Below are 17,726 nucleotides of genomic sequence, written 5' to 3'. Positions count from 1 at the left end.
GCCTGCTTCATTTACTGCATTTTTATATTTTCTCCTTTCATCAATTAAATTCAATATTTCTTCTGTTACCCAAGGATTTCTACTAGCCCTCGTCTTTTTACCTACTTGATCCTCTGCTGCCTTCGCTACTTCATCCCTCAAAGCTACCCATTCTTCTTCTACTGTAGTTCTTTCCCCCATTCCTGTCAATTGTTCCCTTATGTTCTCCCTGAAACTCTGTACAACCTCTGGTTCTTTCAGTTTATCCAGGTCCCATCTCCTTAAATTCCCACCTTTTTGTAGTTTCTTCAGTTTTAATCTACAGGTCATAACCAATAGATTGTGGTCAGAGTCCACATCTGCCCCTGGAAATGTCTTAAAATTTAAAACCTGGTTCCTAAATCTCTGTCTTACCATTATATAATCTATCTGATACCTTTTAGTATCTCCAGGGTTTTCCCATGTTTCAGTATTTATTAGTTTTCCGTCTCTTTTCCAGTGCTACTATCTTCTTCTCTCTCAGCAAAAAACAATGGGAATATGTTCGGATGCTAAAATTTTTAAAGGTGCTGAGGAAGGTTGAATGAGGTAGTTGGTAACACACTTTTCTGTCAGTGTTTTAAATAAACGGGAACATATTCGTATTCCTCGTGCTCCGAAAGGAGTTTTTCTCCTCTGGTTTCCTTCTTTTTTCTACTGCAACAGGAGGAAATTAGGAAACTAGGTGTGGGTCACATAAGCCCCCTAAAGAACGGGCCTATACATATTTAATAAATAACTTCTGTAATTTCACATCAAAAGGTCACTTACAAATTCTGTGTCATGTGGCATAAGGAGTAGTTGCAGAATGCCACAAAGTAACTCGTATGAACAGCCCGCCCGGTTAGCTGCGCAGTCTAACGCACTGCTTTCCGGGCGGAAAGGCATGCCGGTCCCCGGGACGAATCTGCCCGGCGCGTTAGTGTCGAGGTCCGGGGTGCCGGCCAGTCTGGGGATGGTTTTTAAGGCGGTTTTCGGTTTTCTATCTACCTCGGCGAATGCGGGCTGGTTCCCCTTATTCCGCTTCAGTTACACTATGCCGGCGAATGCTGCGCAAACACTATCTCTACGTACGCGTACACCATAATTACTCTACCACGCAAACATTGGGGTTACCCTCGTCTGGTGTGAGACGTTCCTGGGGTGGGGGGTTTCCACTGGGGGCCGAACCGCACAATAACCCTGGGTTCGGTGCGGGGCGGCGGTGGGGTGGGTGGACTGCTGTAGACTGTTGCGGGGTTGTGAACCACTGAGGGCTAGGCGGGGACTGAGCCTCTCCGTCGCATACAGTACAATACAACTCGTATGAAATTAAACGTATTAGTCACTAAAATTTAGTCCGTTTATTTATGCAAAAACTGAAATAACGCAAAACTAATTTTACGTCTCAGACCGAATTTTATGTGAAAAAAAAAAAATTGCTCGTGCTTCAGTACTGCAACATAGTGTTTCTAGATAATAACGTAGATGCTTTACAGCATATTTATCCGTACCACGTCACTTTATAAACTACTTCTTCGGGTCAAACCGGATTTTGCTTGTACGAGTAGGGTAATTTTAAACCTCTGTATCACCGAAGTTGATAAAGATATGAAAAAAAATTTTCAAAGTTATTCGCGATCGGAATCTTAGGAATATTTCAATTAAAATTTCAGTCATTTGCTGTGAATAGCCGTTGTGAAACTTTCGTCTGTGTTTTGGACCGCTGGTGACGCCGAAAATATAGTAAAAAAAACCTTTTTGTGTAGTTTTTTGAGGAACCGCCCATAAACTAGTGGTGCCTCCATAAGTCCCATCAAGCCCAACGTAGACCACATAGAATGCAAAAAGAACAAAGTGATTTGTTCCATTTGCCTAAGCAGGGGGAGTGTGTAATATTCGTACTTCTGCCATGTTCTGTAGGGTAGCGATCCTTCTGTTGGGTATGCGAATGGTCCCTAGCCTTAGGGCTACCCAAAACACTTGACCCTATCATTTTATCAACAACATAACAAGGGATGAACACGACAATAAAGAAAAATGGAATAATTGTAGTTAGACGAGCTGACATGTTGCCTCATGATTAGGGCCCGGATTTTTATGTAATTACATATTAAAAACTTCAATACGCAGAATTTATATTCCACGATAATATTTATTTAATAGTTCGCTATTAACCGGCTTTCGGCTTCCCTGGCCATCGTTAGATAACTTAACACTAAGCAGATAGTCTCCACAACTTTTGACAGAGTTCATAGCCCTACAAAGATTCTTTTTCAAAGGAGTGGCCTTTACCTCTACATCGATAAAAAATATAAGTTTAATGAAGTACCCGACGAAGCTCTGACAAAATATATCTTAGAGCAGGGCCGGCCAGAGATTCTGCACGCGTGCGGTGCTCCTGCACATGTGCAACTTCCGGGTCACAGCGTGCACGCCGCAGCCGTCAGCGTTCATGTAGTCCATGTCTCTACGCACAGATGTCGCTTTATCCATTTGCTGGGATACTCTGTAGCGGCGCATTCTAGTGCTCTTTCCACAGCTTGCAAGCCAACCATGGGAAGATATTTCGCGTATTAAACATTTAAAATACTGTCACAGTCTACTCATTGAGACATCTACTTTTATGTTAACAGTTTAACCCAGTAAGACAAGTAATACAGTTTACAACCGTGGGTTTTTATGAAGCCAGCTTGACTGACGGCACGTAAATACGCGTAATGTTTTTGATCTAGTATTTAAGAAAGAGAGCACTTAGCGACTTCCAACGAACCTTATTCATGATTTCAAATAACATTAAACTAATGCAAGATTTCCTATAACTAATTCTCGGTGCCCTCAGTTACACCCACATAATTTCTGTCTCACTGACTTCTGAACAGAATGATAACCGCAGACCTCTCGATGATCACTTGTTATTTCAATACCATTATTGCTATATCTTTCATCACCGTCTGAAATCTGCATAATAACCGACAATTAGATGAATGTTATGTTTTATCGACTTCAGCTGAGCGTAGCCCTTCACACATTAAGAAAAGCCCTAAATGTAAGTATACATTGGAACAATCGGTTTAATGACCAATTTTCCTGATAATAATGTAACATGGAGCAGAATGAGGCAATAATGCACAGTTAGTACACAATAATTTTTAATTATGAAAGGAATAAATCCAAACACGTTTATCACTGGTCATGAGAAATGATATAGTTAATATCGGGCACAGAAGCACGGCTCATTGACAAACGCAAGCAGTTGCGAAGATTTTCATCACTTATGCTTGATCGAAACCTTGATTTATTCATTTTCATCACCGAGAAAAATCTTTCACAAAGATATGTCGACCCGAACATGGACATTCGCGGCTTCTCGGTGCAGGCGTGGAAATTCTTGTTGTGAAAAATTTTCGTAGACTTCTTTTGTACTTCGCACTGCAAAGAACTTGTCCTCCAGTCTTGTATTGCACTGTAGGTCGATCAGTTCCATCTGTAGATCATTCGGAGCATCTTCAACTGACGACGAGAACGGTCGAGCAAAGAGGAGAATGACAGAAGACAAATTCGTAACATCTGCAAATCTTGCTCGAAATTGTTCCGTAATTTTTACAATTATTGACACGTATTCTTGAAATCTAGCACTTTCATGGACCAGTCCAAGAGCCGGGAAATTTGCAGTGTTTTCTTTCAATAGCAGGCTCTCCCAAAGCGCAAGCTTCCTTTCAAAGGCATTTACTTTTTCCAACATGACAGAAATTAAATTATTTTCACCTTGCAAGCTGACGTTCAGGCTATTCATGTGAGACGTAATGTCCACGAGAAATGCAAGGTCTGATATCCAACAAGGGTCTTCCAACATAGGTACGTAAATCAAAAAATATTTTCAGCATTTTACCTCGACTGATCCAGCGTACTTCGGTATAGTAAGGTATGTCGCCGTACTCCGCTCCTAATTCCTCCAAGAGCCGCCGAAACTGGCGATGCGTAAGCCCGTGTGTCTTTAGATAGTTTACACTACGCACAAATTGCATGACGTTTGCTAACGTTACTGATTTTGCACAAAGCGCCTCTCGATGCAGAATGCAGTGAATTCCATACAACGTCTCGTCTGTGCGCCCTAGCTTTTTGCGCGTCCGTGCTATGAGTCCTCTCTGATGGCCTTGCATTGATGGTACTCCATCTGTGGTCACCGAGACTAACCGATTCCAGTCCATACTGACGCCATCAATCGCTTGCTCCACAGCTTGGAGTAAGTCCGCACCTGTAGTAGTCCCTTTCAAAGGTACTAAGTCCAAAACGTCCTCTGTTACACAAAGTGCGTTATCGACACCTCGTATGTATATCACAACCTGGTCTGTATCTGTAAGATCTGTTGCTTCATCGGGCGCAACAGAGAAAGCAACAAAGTCGTTAGCCTTATTTATTAGCTGCCTGTGCACATCGCCGGCCATAGCACTGATACGTCTTGTCACTGTTTGTCTGGACAGACTGATTTCTTGAAACCTGCTAACGTTCGTCGGACACACAAGTTCTGCAGCATCAATCACACACCCTTTCACAAACTCCCCTTCGGAAAAGGGTTTCCCAGATTGTGCAGTTCTTAATGCGATTTTAAAACTTGCTCGCAGTGAAGATTTAGTGTGGTTGTCATTCTGGAAAATTGAAAACAGTACATTGTACAGCGTACAGTAAAATAGACATAAATGTAACACAAGAAACTAAGAGTTCAAGAAGTATCAGTTACTTTGACGTACAGTAAAATCGAGTTGATGTGTCTCATCTATTTTCTTAAGGACATTTAATTTTGCTTGCCGTTCTTCACTGTTGAGTATACTACACTCGTCTTTGTGATGTGTATTGTAGTGTCTTTCAATTGAAAACTTACGCTGTCCGCCTATTATTCGGCGGCACAGCAAACACTGTGAGTTTTCGCCAACGGCTACAAAAAAGAATTGCAGTTCCCAGTCATTTTTAAACGACTGAGAACACAGATCTCCCGTCCTTTGCTTTTTCACAGTACCTGCCATTTCTCAGTACTTCTCTGTTAAAGTTACGGTCACCAGGGGTAAACGAGACTGGGTATGTTGCGCTCTTGCTTGTACCGCATAAACAGGGAAGTGGAGCCGCCGCCGTTCATTTAGGACACATGTCTAATAACAGATGTCGCTGTCGCTCGCTGTCGCACACGTGCGCACATGTGCAGCACTTCCGCACGTCTGCACACTGTGCAGCGTTTGGCCGGCCCTGTCTTAAAGTGTAGTCAAAGATTAAAAGTGCAGGAATTTATAACCCGCAAACGCTGCACCAGTGTACAATGGCATAGATTAGTATGTTATATGCGCAAACAGGTGAACGTGAACACACAAAGATGCAGACATCCACTCCAAAGTGTGCCGCCCACTATCTATACCGCAAACCAAAACGATTTTCAAAATGAATTGAAAATAAAGAAATAGCGTACAGCAATGGTTATAGACCTACTCTGATTGACAACATTGCCATTAGATGATAATAACACTTCTGTATCCTCCTCAGAATGCACTAATCCACACTGATAACAAACGGCCCCATGCTACACTGATCGGTTGGAACATTATGACCATCGACCTACTATCGATATAAATCCGTCTAGGTGATAGCACCGTCACCTGACCAGGAATTACTGGTAGTCAGACACCCGCACGGTGCATGTTCTCAGTGAGCGTGCTGTCCATGGGTAGAAAGGCGCGCAGTCTGAGTCTGACCGAGGGCAGATTGTGATGGCCCAGAGGCTCGGCACGAGTATTTTGCAAACTGCACGATTTGTCGAATGTTCGAGGAGTGTCTTCAACACGTGGCGAAAACAAGGTGAAATTGCGTTCTGACGTAATGGGGTTGGTCGGTCACCCCTCAATACAGATGTCGGACGTTGTAGGCTGGGCAGACTGGTAAAACAGGACAGGCGGCGAACTGTGATGAAACTAACATTGCGGGCAGAGTACAAGTGTGTCTGAAACCACAGTACACCGAACACTCCTAATGGTTCAAATGGCTCTGAGCATTATGGGACTTAACATCTGAGGTCATCAGTCCCCTAGAACTTAGAACTACTTAAACCTAACTAACCTAAGCGCATCGCACATCCATGCCCGAGGCAGGATTCGAACCTGCGACCGTAGCAGTCGCGCGGTTCCGGACTGAAGCGCCTTAAAACCGCTCACCACCGCGGCCGGCAACACTTCTGATGATGAGCTTCTATTTGCGCCAATATTAACACCACGACATCGGCAACTACGACTGTAATAGACGCTTGACCATCGGCACTGGACGTTGGTGCAGTAACAAAGCGTTGCATGACCTGATGAAGTCCAATACCTTCTTCTTCATAATACCGATCGGAGGGCGCGCATCCGTCGTCACCTGTACTGCGGGACGGAGACAAGCTGGCGGCCGCTCCATTACGCTCTAGGGAACATTCGTGTGGGCATTCCTGGGCCGTGGTGCTCGTTCAAGGCACAATGATGGTCAATGAGTATCGTACACTGGCTACAGACCACGTACACGCCTTGATGACGATCATGTTTCCCGAAGGCAGTGGCATTTTTCAGCAAGATAATGCGCCCTGTCACAAGGCCAAGAGTGTGATGGAGAGGTTCGAGGAACACAGTGGCGAGTTCCAGTTAATGTGCTGGCCTCCCAACTCGCCAGATCTGAACCCTATCGAACTCATCTGGCATGTGACTGAACGTGGCTTCAGTGCTCATCGGGCCCCTCTCCACAATTTACGGGAATTAGGTGACTTTCGTGCGCAGATGTGGTGCCAATTATCTCTAGCGACCTACCAAGGCCTTATTGCTTCCATACCACGGCGCGTCGCCGCTGTTATCCGTACCAAAGGTGGACATACCATCTATTAGGTAGATCGATGTAATGTTCTGGCTGATCAGTGTTTACGTAGGTACGACTTCACAGAAACTTGCCAGCAAACTAAGACCCAGGAAATGTACTCCAGTTTTTTAACCTAGGAATACTGTTGCCCACATTCCGGTCAAAAGTAAAGATAAGATACCATATTTAGAACAGAGTGCAATTTATAGGATATCCTGCAATCTGTGTGGCACGGTATTTGTAGATAAGTCAAGTAGGGCTATAACTACTACACTGATTGAGGATGAAAGAAGTTAGAAATGAGGAAGAAACATTCCACCTTTGCTGAACATGCTCTGAATGAAAGTTATTCATATCATAATAAAAATGTTGCCCTCCACAAAGGAACTAAGGCAGATCGCTAGAATTACTCTCTTGTTGTAACTGACTACATCCACATTCCATAGACTCCTTTCTCCCCATTGCTCCCTCTTTGTTTTCGGCCTATTCATCACATTCACCAGTTCATCATGTTATAGTAATCTGGCCAGTAACCCCCCATGAACCATGGACCTTATCGTTGGTGGGGAGGCTTGCGTGCCTCAACGATACAGATAGCCGTACCGTAGGTGCAACCACAGCGGAGGGGTATCTGTTGAGAGGCCAGACAAACGTGTGGTTCCTGAAGAGGGGCAGCAGCCTTTTCAGTAGTTGCAGGGGCAACAGTCTGGATGATTGACTGATCTGGCCTTGTAACACTAACCAAAACGGCCTTGCTGTTCTGGTACTGCGAACGGCTGAAAGCAAGGGGAAACTACGGCCGTAATTTTTCCCGAGGGCATGCAGCTTTACTGTATGATTAAATGATGATGGCGTCCTCTTGGGTAAAATATTCCGGAGGTAAAATAGTCTCCCATTCGGATCTCCGGGCGGGGACTACTCAAGAGGACGTCGTTATCAGGAGAAAGAAAACTGGTGTTCTACGGATCGGAGCGTGGAATGTCAGATCCCTTAATCGGGCAGGTAGGTTAGAAAATCTGAAAAGGGAAATTTGCAAATTGTAAGACATTTCCAGGGGCAGATGTGGACTCTGACCACAATCTATTGGTTATGAACTGTAGATTAAAACTGAAGAAACTACAAAAAGATGGGACCTGGATAAACTGAAAGAACCAGAGGTTGTACAGAGTTTCAGGGAGAGCATAAGGGAACAATTGACAGGAATGGGGGAAAGAAATACAGTAGAAGAGGAATGTGTAGCTTTGAGGGATGAAATAGTGAAGGCAGCAGAGGATCAAATAGGTAAAAGACGAGGGCTGGTAGAAACCCTTGGGTAACAGAAGAAATATTGAATTTAATTGATGAAAGGAGAAAATATAAAAATGCAGTAAATGAAGCAGGCAAAAGGAATACAAACGTCTCAAAAATGATATCGACAGGCAGTGCAAAATGGCTAAGCAGGCATGGCTAGAGGACAAATGTAAGGATGTAGAGGCTTATCTCACTAGGGGTAAGATACATACTGCCTACAGGAAAATTAAAGAGACCTTTGGAGAAAGGAGAACCACTTGCATGAATATCAAGAGCTTTGATGGAAAGCTAGTTCTAAGCAAAGAAGGGAAAGCAGAAAGGTGGAACGAGTATATAGAGGGTCTATACAATGGCGATGTACTTGAGGACAATATTATGGAAATGGAAGAGGATGTAGATGAAGATGAAATGGGAGATAAGATACTGCGTGAAGGGTTTGACAGAGCACTGAAAGACCTAAGTCGAAACAAGGCCCTGGGAGTAGACAACATTCCATTAGAACTACTGACAGCCTTGGGAGAGCCAGTCCTGACAAAACTCTACCATCTGGTGAGCAAGATGAATGAGACAGGCGAAATACACTCAGACTTCAAGAAGAATATAATAATTCCAATCCCAAAGAAAGCAGGTGTTGACAGATGTGAAAATTACCGAACTATCAGTTGAATAAGTCACAGCTGCAAAATACAAACGCGAATTCTTTACAGATGAATGGAAAAACTGGTAGAAGTCGACCTCGGGGAAGATCAGTTTGGATTCCGTAGAAATGTTGGAACACGTGAGGCTATACTGACCGTACGACTTAACTTAGAAGCTAGATTAAGGAAGGGCAAACCTATGTTTCTAGCATTTGTAGACTTAGAGAAAGCTTTTGACAGTGTTGATTGGAATACTCTCTTTCAAATTCTGAAGCTGGCGGGGGTAAAATACAGGGAGCGAAAGGCTATTTACAATTTGTACAGAATGCAGATGGCAGTTATAAGAGTCGAGGGGCATGAAAGGGAAGCAGTGGTTGGGAAGGGAGTGAGACAGGGTTGTAGCCTATCCCCGATGTTATTCAATCTGTATATTGAGCAAGCAATAAAGGAAACAAAAGAAAAGTTCGAGTAGGTATTAAAATCCATGGAGAAGAAATAAAAACTTTGAGGTTCGCCGATGACATTGTAATTCTGTCAGAGACAGCAAAGGACATGGAAGAGCAGTTGAACGGAATGGACAGTGTCTTGAAAAGAGGGTATAAGATGAACATCAACAAAAGTAAAACGAGGATAATGGAATGTAGTCAAATTAAGTCGGGTGATGCTGAAGGAATTAGATTTGGAAATGAGACACTTAAAGTAGTAAAGGAGTTTTGCTATTTGGGGAGCAAAATAACTGATGATGGTCGAAGTAGAGAGGATATAAAATGTAGACTGGCAATGGTAAGGAAAGCGTTTCTGAAGAAGAAAAATTTGTTAACATCGAGTATAGATTTAAATGTCAGGAAATCATTTATGAAAGTATTTGTATGGAGAGTAGCCATGTATGGAAGTGAAACGTGGGCGATAAATAGTCTAGACAAGAAGAGAATAGAAGCTTTCGAAATGTGGTGCTACAGAAGAATGCTGAAGATTAGATGGGTAGATCACATAACTAAAGAGGAGGTATTGAATAGAATTAGGAAGAAGAGGAGCTTGTGGCACAACTTGACTAGAAGAAGGGATCGGTTGGTAGGACATGTTCTGAGACATCGAGGGAACACCAATTTAGTATTGGAGGGCAGCGTGGAGGGTAAAAATCGTAGAGGGAAACCAAGAGATGAATACACTAAGCAGATTCAGAAGGATGTAGACTGCAGTAGGTACTGGGAGATGAAGAAACTTGCAGAGGATAGAGTAGCATGGAGAGCTGCATCAAACCAGTCTCAGGACTGAAGACCACAACAACAACAACTCACTTGTACAACGTTTTTGTCTGATACCTTCCTATATTTTTAATTTTTGAGTATACTCTAGTATAAGATTTAATTGTTCAGAGCTTCTTTGGGTATTATACAGTGTGTTTGAAAAATAACTCCCTAGTTTTGATGTGTCCTTGATGTGTGATATACACTATTCTAATTTGCGGTGTTTGATTCATCAACTCGCCAAGTTTGGCTCCCCTGCAGTTGGCACGTCTGCTTCACCTTGAGATGGCACCAGTGCTACTTTTTTCCTCTGTTCCCTCTGTTCAGTCCAGGCAGTGCAGAGCACCTCAGCAACAATGTGTACTCCGCAAAAGAAAGCGCAGTGTGTTATTTGGCTTGTGAAAACTGAGCCAGTTATAACAGTGCAATGTAATTTTAGATGTCAGTATGGTGGTGAACCGGTTGCAGCAAAAACTGTCCGTCATTGGCTAAAGTCTTCCAAGGAAACCGGTAGTGTTTTAAAAGCAAAATCACAAAGTAGACCGAGAACTTCTGAAGATGTTGAACAGATCCGTGTTTCGTGTGTTCGGAGCCCAAAGAAATCATTGGCCAGAAGTAGTCTACAATTAGGAGTGCCTAAAGGTACTGTGTATGATCATGTACATAAAAGACTTAAGTTGCGCACCTACAAATTGCAACTGTTACATGAAATAAAACCTACTGATAAAATCGAAGTGTATGAGTTTGCCGTTGACACAGAATTGATGATGATATCAATTTTTTTAAAAAAAGATTCTCATTTCTGATGAGGGTACATTTCATGTCAGTGGAACAATTAATCGTCATAACTGCAGAACTGCAGAATTTGGGGGAGGGGGGGCAGAGCATCCACACGAAGTTATTCAGCATCTACGTGACTCTCCCAAAGTTAATGTCTGGTGCGGTTTGATGGACGATCGAGTGATTTCATTTTTGTAGAAAAAACAATAAACGTTGACGTTTACTGTGACATGTTGACAGAGTACTTCTTTGCCCAAATGGACGATATTGAGGCGCAAAAGGGGCTTCGAGTGTTTCCAACAAGATGGCGCCCCACCTCATTAGAGTAACCATGTGCGTGTAGCTCTTGACGCTCGCTTTCAAGGGAGGTGGATAGGGAGGGCTGGCCCAATACCTTGGCCAGCACTAAGCCCAGACTTAACCCCACTGGACTTTTTCTTTTGGCGCCACATAAAAAATGCTGTGTACAGTGAAAAGATCAGAGACATCAATTACATGAAAGAATTATCGCGGCGGCTGGGGCAGTTACACCTGAAATGTGGGTGAATACGTGGCGAGAAGTGGAATATCGTCTTGACGTGTGCAGGGCAACAAATGGATCCCACGTTGAAGTCCACTAACATTAAACAAAACGTGAAGGAATTCTCTTTCATAATATGTACTCGTTGATGTAATTTTTCATTAATTTCCCCATTAAATTTATACTTAAAACTAGGGAGTTCTTTCTCAAACACTTATGCTTCTGTTCTTCCATCGTCATATAGTTGTGAGTTTCACGTATCTTTGAAAACAAAGTTCGTCTAGCTATGAAGTCACGCTTCAGTTACGTGGACTCGCTGTTTAGTAGTAAGTTATCTGACGATGGCCTAGGAAGCCGAAAGCAGGTTCATAACGAACTCCTAAATAAATATTGTTGTGGAATATGCTGTGTATACAAATTTTTAATGTATCAATGTTCATCCAGCATTCCGAAAATATTAATTACATGTTCTTTTTCCTTGCTCTTATACACGTCAAAAGTGTAAATATTCACGAATTGCGTTGCCGTAATTGATACATGTCATTTTACAGCTCCAGTTTTTACGTATTTCACCGTAATTACATATCTTTACATTTTTTGTGTGCTGCTTAAAATTACACATCAGGGCTTATTTTTTACCCTTCATTTTCCTTCTAACTCTGAGTAGACATCTGCCTTAGAAAACTATTTGAATCCAATCTACAATGAAAGTTGGAGACAGGAAGTAAATTACCTTTAAAAGTCACTACTGCTACAATAAATCGTGGTTAATTGCATTTTGAGTTGAATTATGAAGGAGGTACTTCTGATTTTTTAAGAGCAGTCCTCATGTACTGATGGGCAGTAGCCATCCAGCATCACAGAGGGTAGCTGCAATGAAATCACATGAAATCAACAGAGAGAATCACTCGTGAGTGCCATAGTGCTACGAGCAGTTCAGTTAGCACAGTTCCTGTTCGTAAGATGTTAAAAAGAGTGGACTTCGATGGGCAAGCAGTCCACATAAGGCATTCGTTTCCGTAGTCACAGTTAAGTGGCGCTTGAGGTGGTGTAAGGAGGAACGCTACTGGGCACTGAATGACTGGAAACGAATGATTTGGAGTTGTGAATTACGCTGTACCCTGGCAAATGCCTGTAGAACGTCACATGCCATGATGTATAGTGCCCACAATGAAGTACAGAAAAGGTAACGGTACGATATGGGGGTGTTTTTCGCTGTTAGCGTGGGGTCCCTTATTGCGCTCAAGAAAACTCTAAACGCGGGATGATATGAACACAGTTTACAACGTTCTGTAATGCGATATTTTGAACGTAGCTGCACTTTAGCAACGGTTACGGAACAGCAGGAACAAAGGACAGCCAACCAGTTGCAAAAAAATGGTGGTTTTCAAATAACCTTGGCCACGGTTTCGACGGATCTAAACCCGTCTTCTTCTGAAGGACAGACCTGCATAGTGAAATTGAAGGATGAAAAAATGGTAGTTTACAAGCTTTCGGATGCGTCGAGTCAGCTGGGATACTATTTTCTGAATAAGTTTGCTTACGGAAGATGTTGAAATTGAAGGATTTCAACATCGTCCGTAAGCAAACTTATTCAGACAATATTACCCCTGCTGACTCGACGCATCCGAAAGCTCATAAACTAGCGTTTTTTCATTCCGCCATACACCGTCTTGTAACTACCCCTTTATCGCCTACCAGTCAGCTAAATGAGTTAAATGTCATCAGATCGATCGCAGTCAATAACGGGTATGACATGGCCATGGCAGATCGCATCTTCAGAAAGAGAACCTCTCAATGCTCACCGCTGTGCAACGACCTTTCCTCCGACAGCAAAAAAATTCTTATGCATTCCCTTTTTAGGAAATGTTTCTTATGAGATTAACATCTTCTAATGAATAAATATAACTGTAACGTTTCTTTCTCTACAGACGATAGTTTGCAGAGGAGACTTCTGCATACTGTGAGAAATACTGGTGACTCGTTTTCCAATTCAGGTGTCTATAAATTAACCTGCAATTACATTGCCCAAACGGGATGAACGATGGAACAAGATAGAAAGAGCATCTCTTAGGTAAGAAAGGAGCTAACGCACATAACTCTATGTTTACTGAACAACTACTGATTGCCTACCACATGCCGAAAAATTTGGAAGACACAGTTATTCTTCACTGAGAAATTAAAGGGCGCAAGTTGGACCTTTGGGAAAATTAAAGAGATATAAACATCTTGAGCGCAAAGACCAGCTGCAGCTTGCCTGTAGACAATTTTTCGATGGGTTCAAACCTATACTGTTCACAAAAGAATCTTCATACGACTGCCGGTAGCCTTTGCGAGTGGTTTATTTACTCAGGATTCTATTATACAATTTTTGTTTATACAGCATCGTTTGTCGGTTTATATTGTACTAGGATATTGATGCCCCCACTTTAGATGTGTTTGCCACTATTCAGAGACTTAAGGATTTTTGATCTTTACTGTCCTAATGTTTAATAGCGTGCTTATGCATTGGCAGTGTTACTTCCCGTACGTTGACGTACTGGAGGTGATCTTGTCATTGCTCCCATTATGCTTGTAATAACGTACATATACACAGACATCGCTATTTCCGTATGATAATGCATTGACAGTCCTATAAGTAGGGTATCTTAATTTACGCCAGTATATTTTATGTATTTGTCTTTTTCAACATCTTATTTTATACTCGTTGATTTGCATAGTATATTTCTGTTATTAATTTCAGTGTGCTGATGCTTATTGGCTGTTTAGACGCCAAGCGCACATGTTTATCGGCGCATGCGCCTCGGGAGTTGTTTCCAGTGTCCACGCTCTCCACTCTCCCTCAGTCGGCATGTACACTATGTGATCAAAAGTATCCGGACACCTGGCTCAAAATGACTTACAAGTTCGTGGCGCCATCCTTCGGTAACACTGGAATTAAATATGGTGTTGGCCCACGCTTAACCTTGATGACAGCTTCCACTTTCGCAGGCATACGTACAATCATGTGCTGGAAGGTTTATTGGGGAATGGCAGCCCATTCTTCACGGAGTGCTGCACTGAGGAGGGGTATCGATGTCAGTCGGTGAGGCCTGGCGAGAAGTCGGCGTTCCAAAACATGCCAAAGGTGTTCTGTAGGATTCAGGTCAGCACTCTGTGCAGGTCAATCCATTACAGGGATGTTATTGTCGTGTAACCACTCCGCCACAGGCCGTGCATTATGAACAGGTGCGCAAACGTGTTGAAAGATGCAATCGCCATCCCCGCATTGCTCTTCAACACTGGGAAGCAAGAAGGTGCTTAAAACATCAATGTAGGCCTGTGCTGTGATAGTGACACGCAATACAGCAAGGGGTACAAGCCACCACAGTGAAAAACTCGACCACACCATAACCCCAACGCCTCAGGATTTTACTGCTGGCACTACGCATGCTGGCAGATAACGTTCACTGGGAATTCGCCATACCCACACCTTGCTATCGGATCGCAACATTGTGTAGCGTGATTCGTCACTCCAAACAACGTTTTTCCACTGTTCAATCGTCCAATGTTTACGCTGCTTACACCAAGCGAGGCGTCGTTTGGCATTTACCGGCGTGATGTATAGCTTATGAGCAGCCGCTCGACCATGAAATCCAAGTTTTCTCACCTCCCGCCTAACTGTCAAGTACTTGCAGTGGATCCTGATGCAGTTTGGAATTCCTGTGTGATGGTCTGGATAGATGTCTATCTATTACACATTACGACCCTCTTCAACTGTCGACGGTCTCTGTCAGTCAACAGACGAGGTCGGCCTGTACGCTTTTGTGCTGCACGTGTTCCGTTTCCACGTCACTACCACAGTGGAGCTAGGGATGTAAAGGAGTGTTGAAATCTCGCATACAGACGTATAACACAAGTAACACCCAATCATCTGACGACGTTCGAAGTCCGTGAGTTCCGCGGAGCGCCCCATTCTGCTCTCTCACGATGTCTAATGACTACTAAGGTCGCTGATATGGAGTACCTGGCAGTAGGTGGCAGCACAATGCACCTGATATGAAAAAAGTGTATTTTTGGGGGTGTCCGGATACTCTTGATCACATAGTGTAGGTACTAACATGGTGTGTTATTTTAAGTGATTTGTTTTACTGATGTGACAAGTCCTTGTTTCTAGGGGCCTTAATTTTTACATATGGACATAAGACCGTTCCCGATAAATGTCGTGAGAAGACAGTTTTTATTGAGTCAATTGCTAATGTGAAGTTTAAGTACTACTTGCCGCATGTTGACACATACCATTTTGTTTGTGATATTCCTACGCTTTTTGTAGAGAGTAGCTTCTGCTAGACAAGTAATATTGGTCCATGGCGTTTTCATTATAAGTTATGGCATTGTATGCAGTTCTATCCTTCTGAAGAAGATGGGTTTAGATCCGTCGAAACCGTGGTCAAGGTTATTTGGAAACCACCATTTTTTGCAACTGGTTGGCTGTCCTTTATTCCTGCTATTGTGTAATGAGTCCAGTAGAGGAACAGATCAGAGACGAGGTTTGTATCAACATGATAATGCATCCTGTCATAAAGCAGCACATGTGAGGCAATGGTTACTGAAAAATAACGTTCCTGGAATGGACTGGCCTGCCCAGAATCCCCACCTGAGCCCAACAGAACACCTTTGGCATGAGTCAGGACGTGGACTTCGCTCTAGACGCCACTATCCGTCATCACCAGCTATCCAGGTTTCGGCTCTTGAGGAAAAATGTGCTGCCATTGCTCAATAGAGTTCGGACATCTCATTGTACGAGTTCCCAACAGTGTTCAATCCGTCATAAAGGCGAAGGGTGGACACAATCCATACTGATGTCCATTAATAAGTGTCCAGATACTTTTGATAAGAGAACGCACAGTATTGATGAGCACACGAAGAACAAAGCAATGCAATCGTCTCGGAAGCATATGTTACTGACATCAACGCAGAAGACTGGAACTTCCACAAACGAATTTTTCCACGATGTGCGGCTCCATGCTTGATTGTGAACATTCCATGACATAAACTTCAAGTGAATGAACATCAAGCGTTTCTTACAAAAATATTGCGGATAGTAGACTCCTGATGAACCGACATTAAGGAAAAACTATTTACATTTTTGTTACAAAAAAATTGCTGCAAATTTTGCTACGCTAGATGAGTAACTTCCATACATAGATAGCCGTCGACGAACGGCCGTATGTGGACTCGGCAGAGAAGAACCCACTGAGGTCTTATTCATTTCCAACAGTGTTGGAAAGGCTACTCGACTTTCGCTGCTGTCTGCAGCAGAATAATATCCTCCAGTGAACATACCTCCGGGAATGTCTGATCAAAATTTGCACCATTTACGTCCTATGATGTGGAAATACCACTTTCCTCTTACAAAAACGTTCCTTCTGATCTGCGGCATTCTTTGACAACAGAGGATTTGGAGAAGTCTCTGACTGTTCGTTACGCCTCTGAATGAAAGGTAATTCCTGTGGCGACGGGCTACGGTCGTTTTGGTAACTACATTTTCTTTTGCTGGCCCAGTATAGACTTTCAAAATAAGAAATTAAATCATGGGTGCTGCGTATAAAGATAATATAGCGTGATTCAGAAATTGATTGAAATTGAAATTGTCGTTTTATGTTAAATGTTTAATAAAAAATTTTCTTGATATTACATATTTTCTTGTACATTTTGCCCAATATCATTACGTAAATATTTACATATTTTGCTTGTTGATTGTACATAAAAATCTGGGCCCTACTTATGACTAATGCTGAGCTGTGATTGGCAGATCCAGTAACTGTAATGCAATTGGCTTCTAATCGTTTTAATCTGAGGCAAACACCTTAATTATGCACAACAGTCCCACTGTCCCATCGAATACCAGGCGTAGGGGTGATAAAAAAAAGAAAGAATGTTACTCGTTCGGTAAGCAGTTATACTTTGTGTACTTGCGAAAGAGGAACCCCTGGAAATAATAGTGTAGACTGCGATAGACGCCTTGTGGAGAGTAATGTAGTGGTGGTTTGGCTACTTACCTACGTTTCCCTTTTCTCTGATTCGGATCCGAATGTCGAGGCACCCTAGTGGCTTGTCGTCCTTGCTGAAGTAGATTACGAGCCGGAAGCGACCGTACGGCAGTATGAGGAAGTTCTCCAGCTGATGGTCCTTCATGGAGAAGTTCCGGAAGGGGTACGTACCCTGTAGACAAGTTCTGAAATCAGTCCACATGGAAACCTTCCAACTCCCATTCATCCACTGATATCGTAGTAGCTGTGTAACGTCCTGGTGTTCTTTAATATTTGGTCCATGCTAAAATATACAAGCCCAATCAACGTGAAACGTTCTCCCCCAGTAGTGAGACACTTCTCTTTTAGGTCCAGAAGG

The 17,726-nt window shown here is 42.8% G+C and overlaps 1 protein-coding gene across 1 annotated transcript in view; it reads right to left on the bottom strand.

Moving 5' to 3' along the window:
* The window catches only part of LOC126234618 (uncharacterized), a 145,508-nt gene that overhangs the window by 5,718 nt on the left and 122,064 nt on the right, over positions 1-17,726 (bottom strand). The window contains exon 4 of the mRNA XM_049943344.1: positions 17,378-17,540. Within this exon, the coding sequence (XP_049799301.1) occupies positions 17,378-17,540 (163 nt within the window). The remainder of the gene's footprint in view (positions 1-17,377; positions 17,541-17,726) is intronic.

This window comes from Schistocerca nitens, chromosome 2 (genome assembly GCF_023898315.1).
Source record: "Schistocerca nitens isolate TAMUIC-IGC-003100 chromosome 2, iqSchNite1.1, whole genome shotgun sequence".
Lineage (NCBI taxonomy): Eukaryota > Metazoa > Arthropoda > Insecta > Orthoptera > Acrididae > Schistocerca > Schistocerca nitens.
Note: the sequence above shows the minus strand (reverse complement) of the source record. Positions and strands in the feature narration are given on the sequence as shown.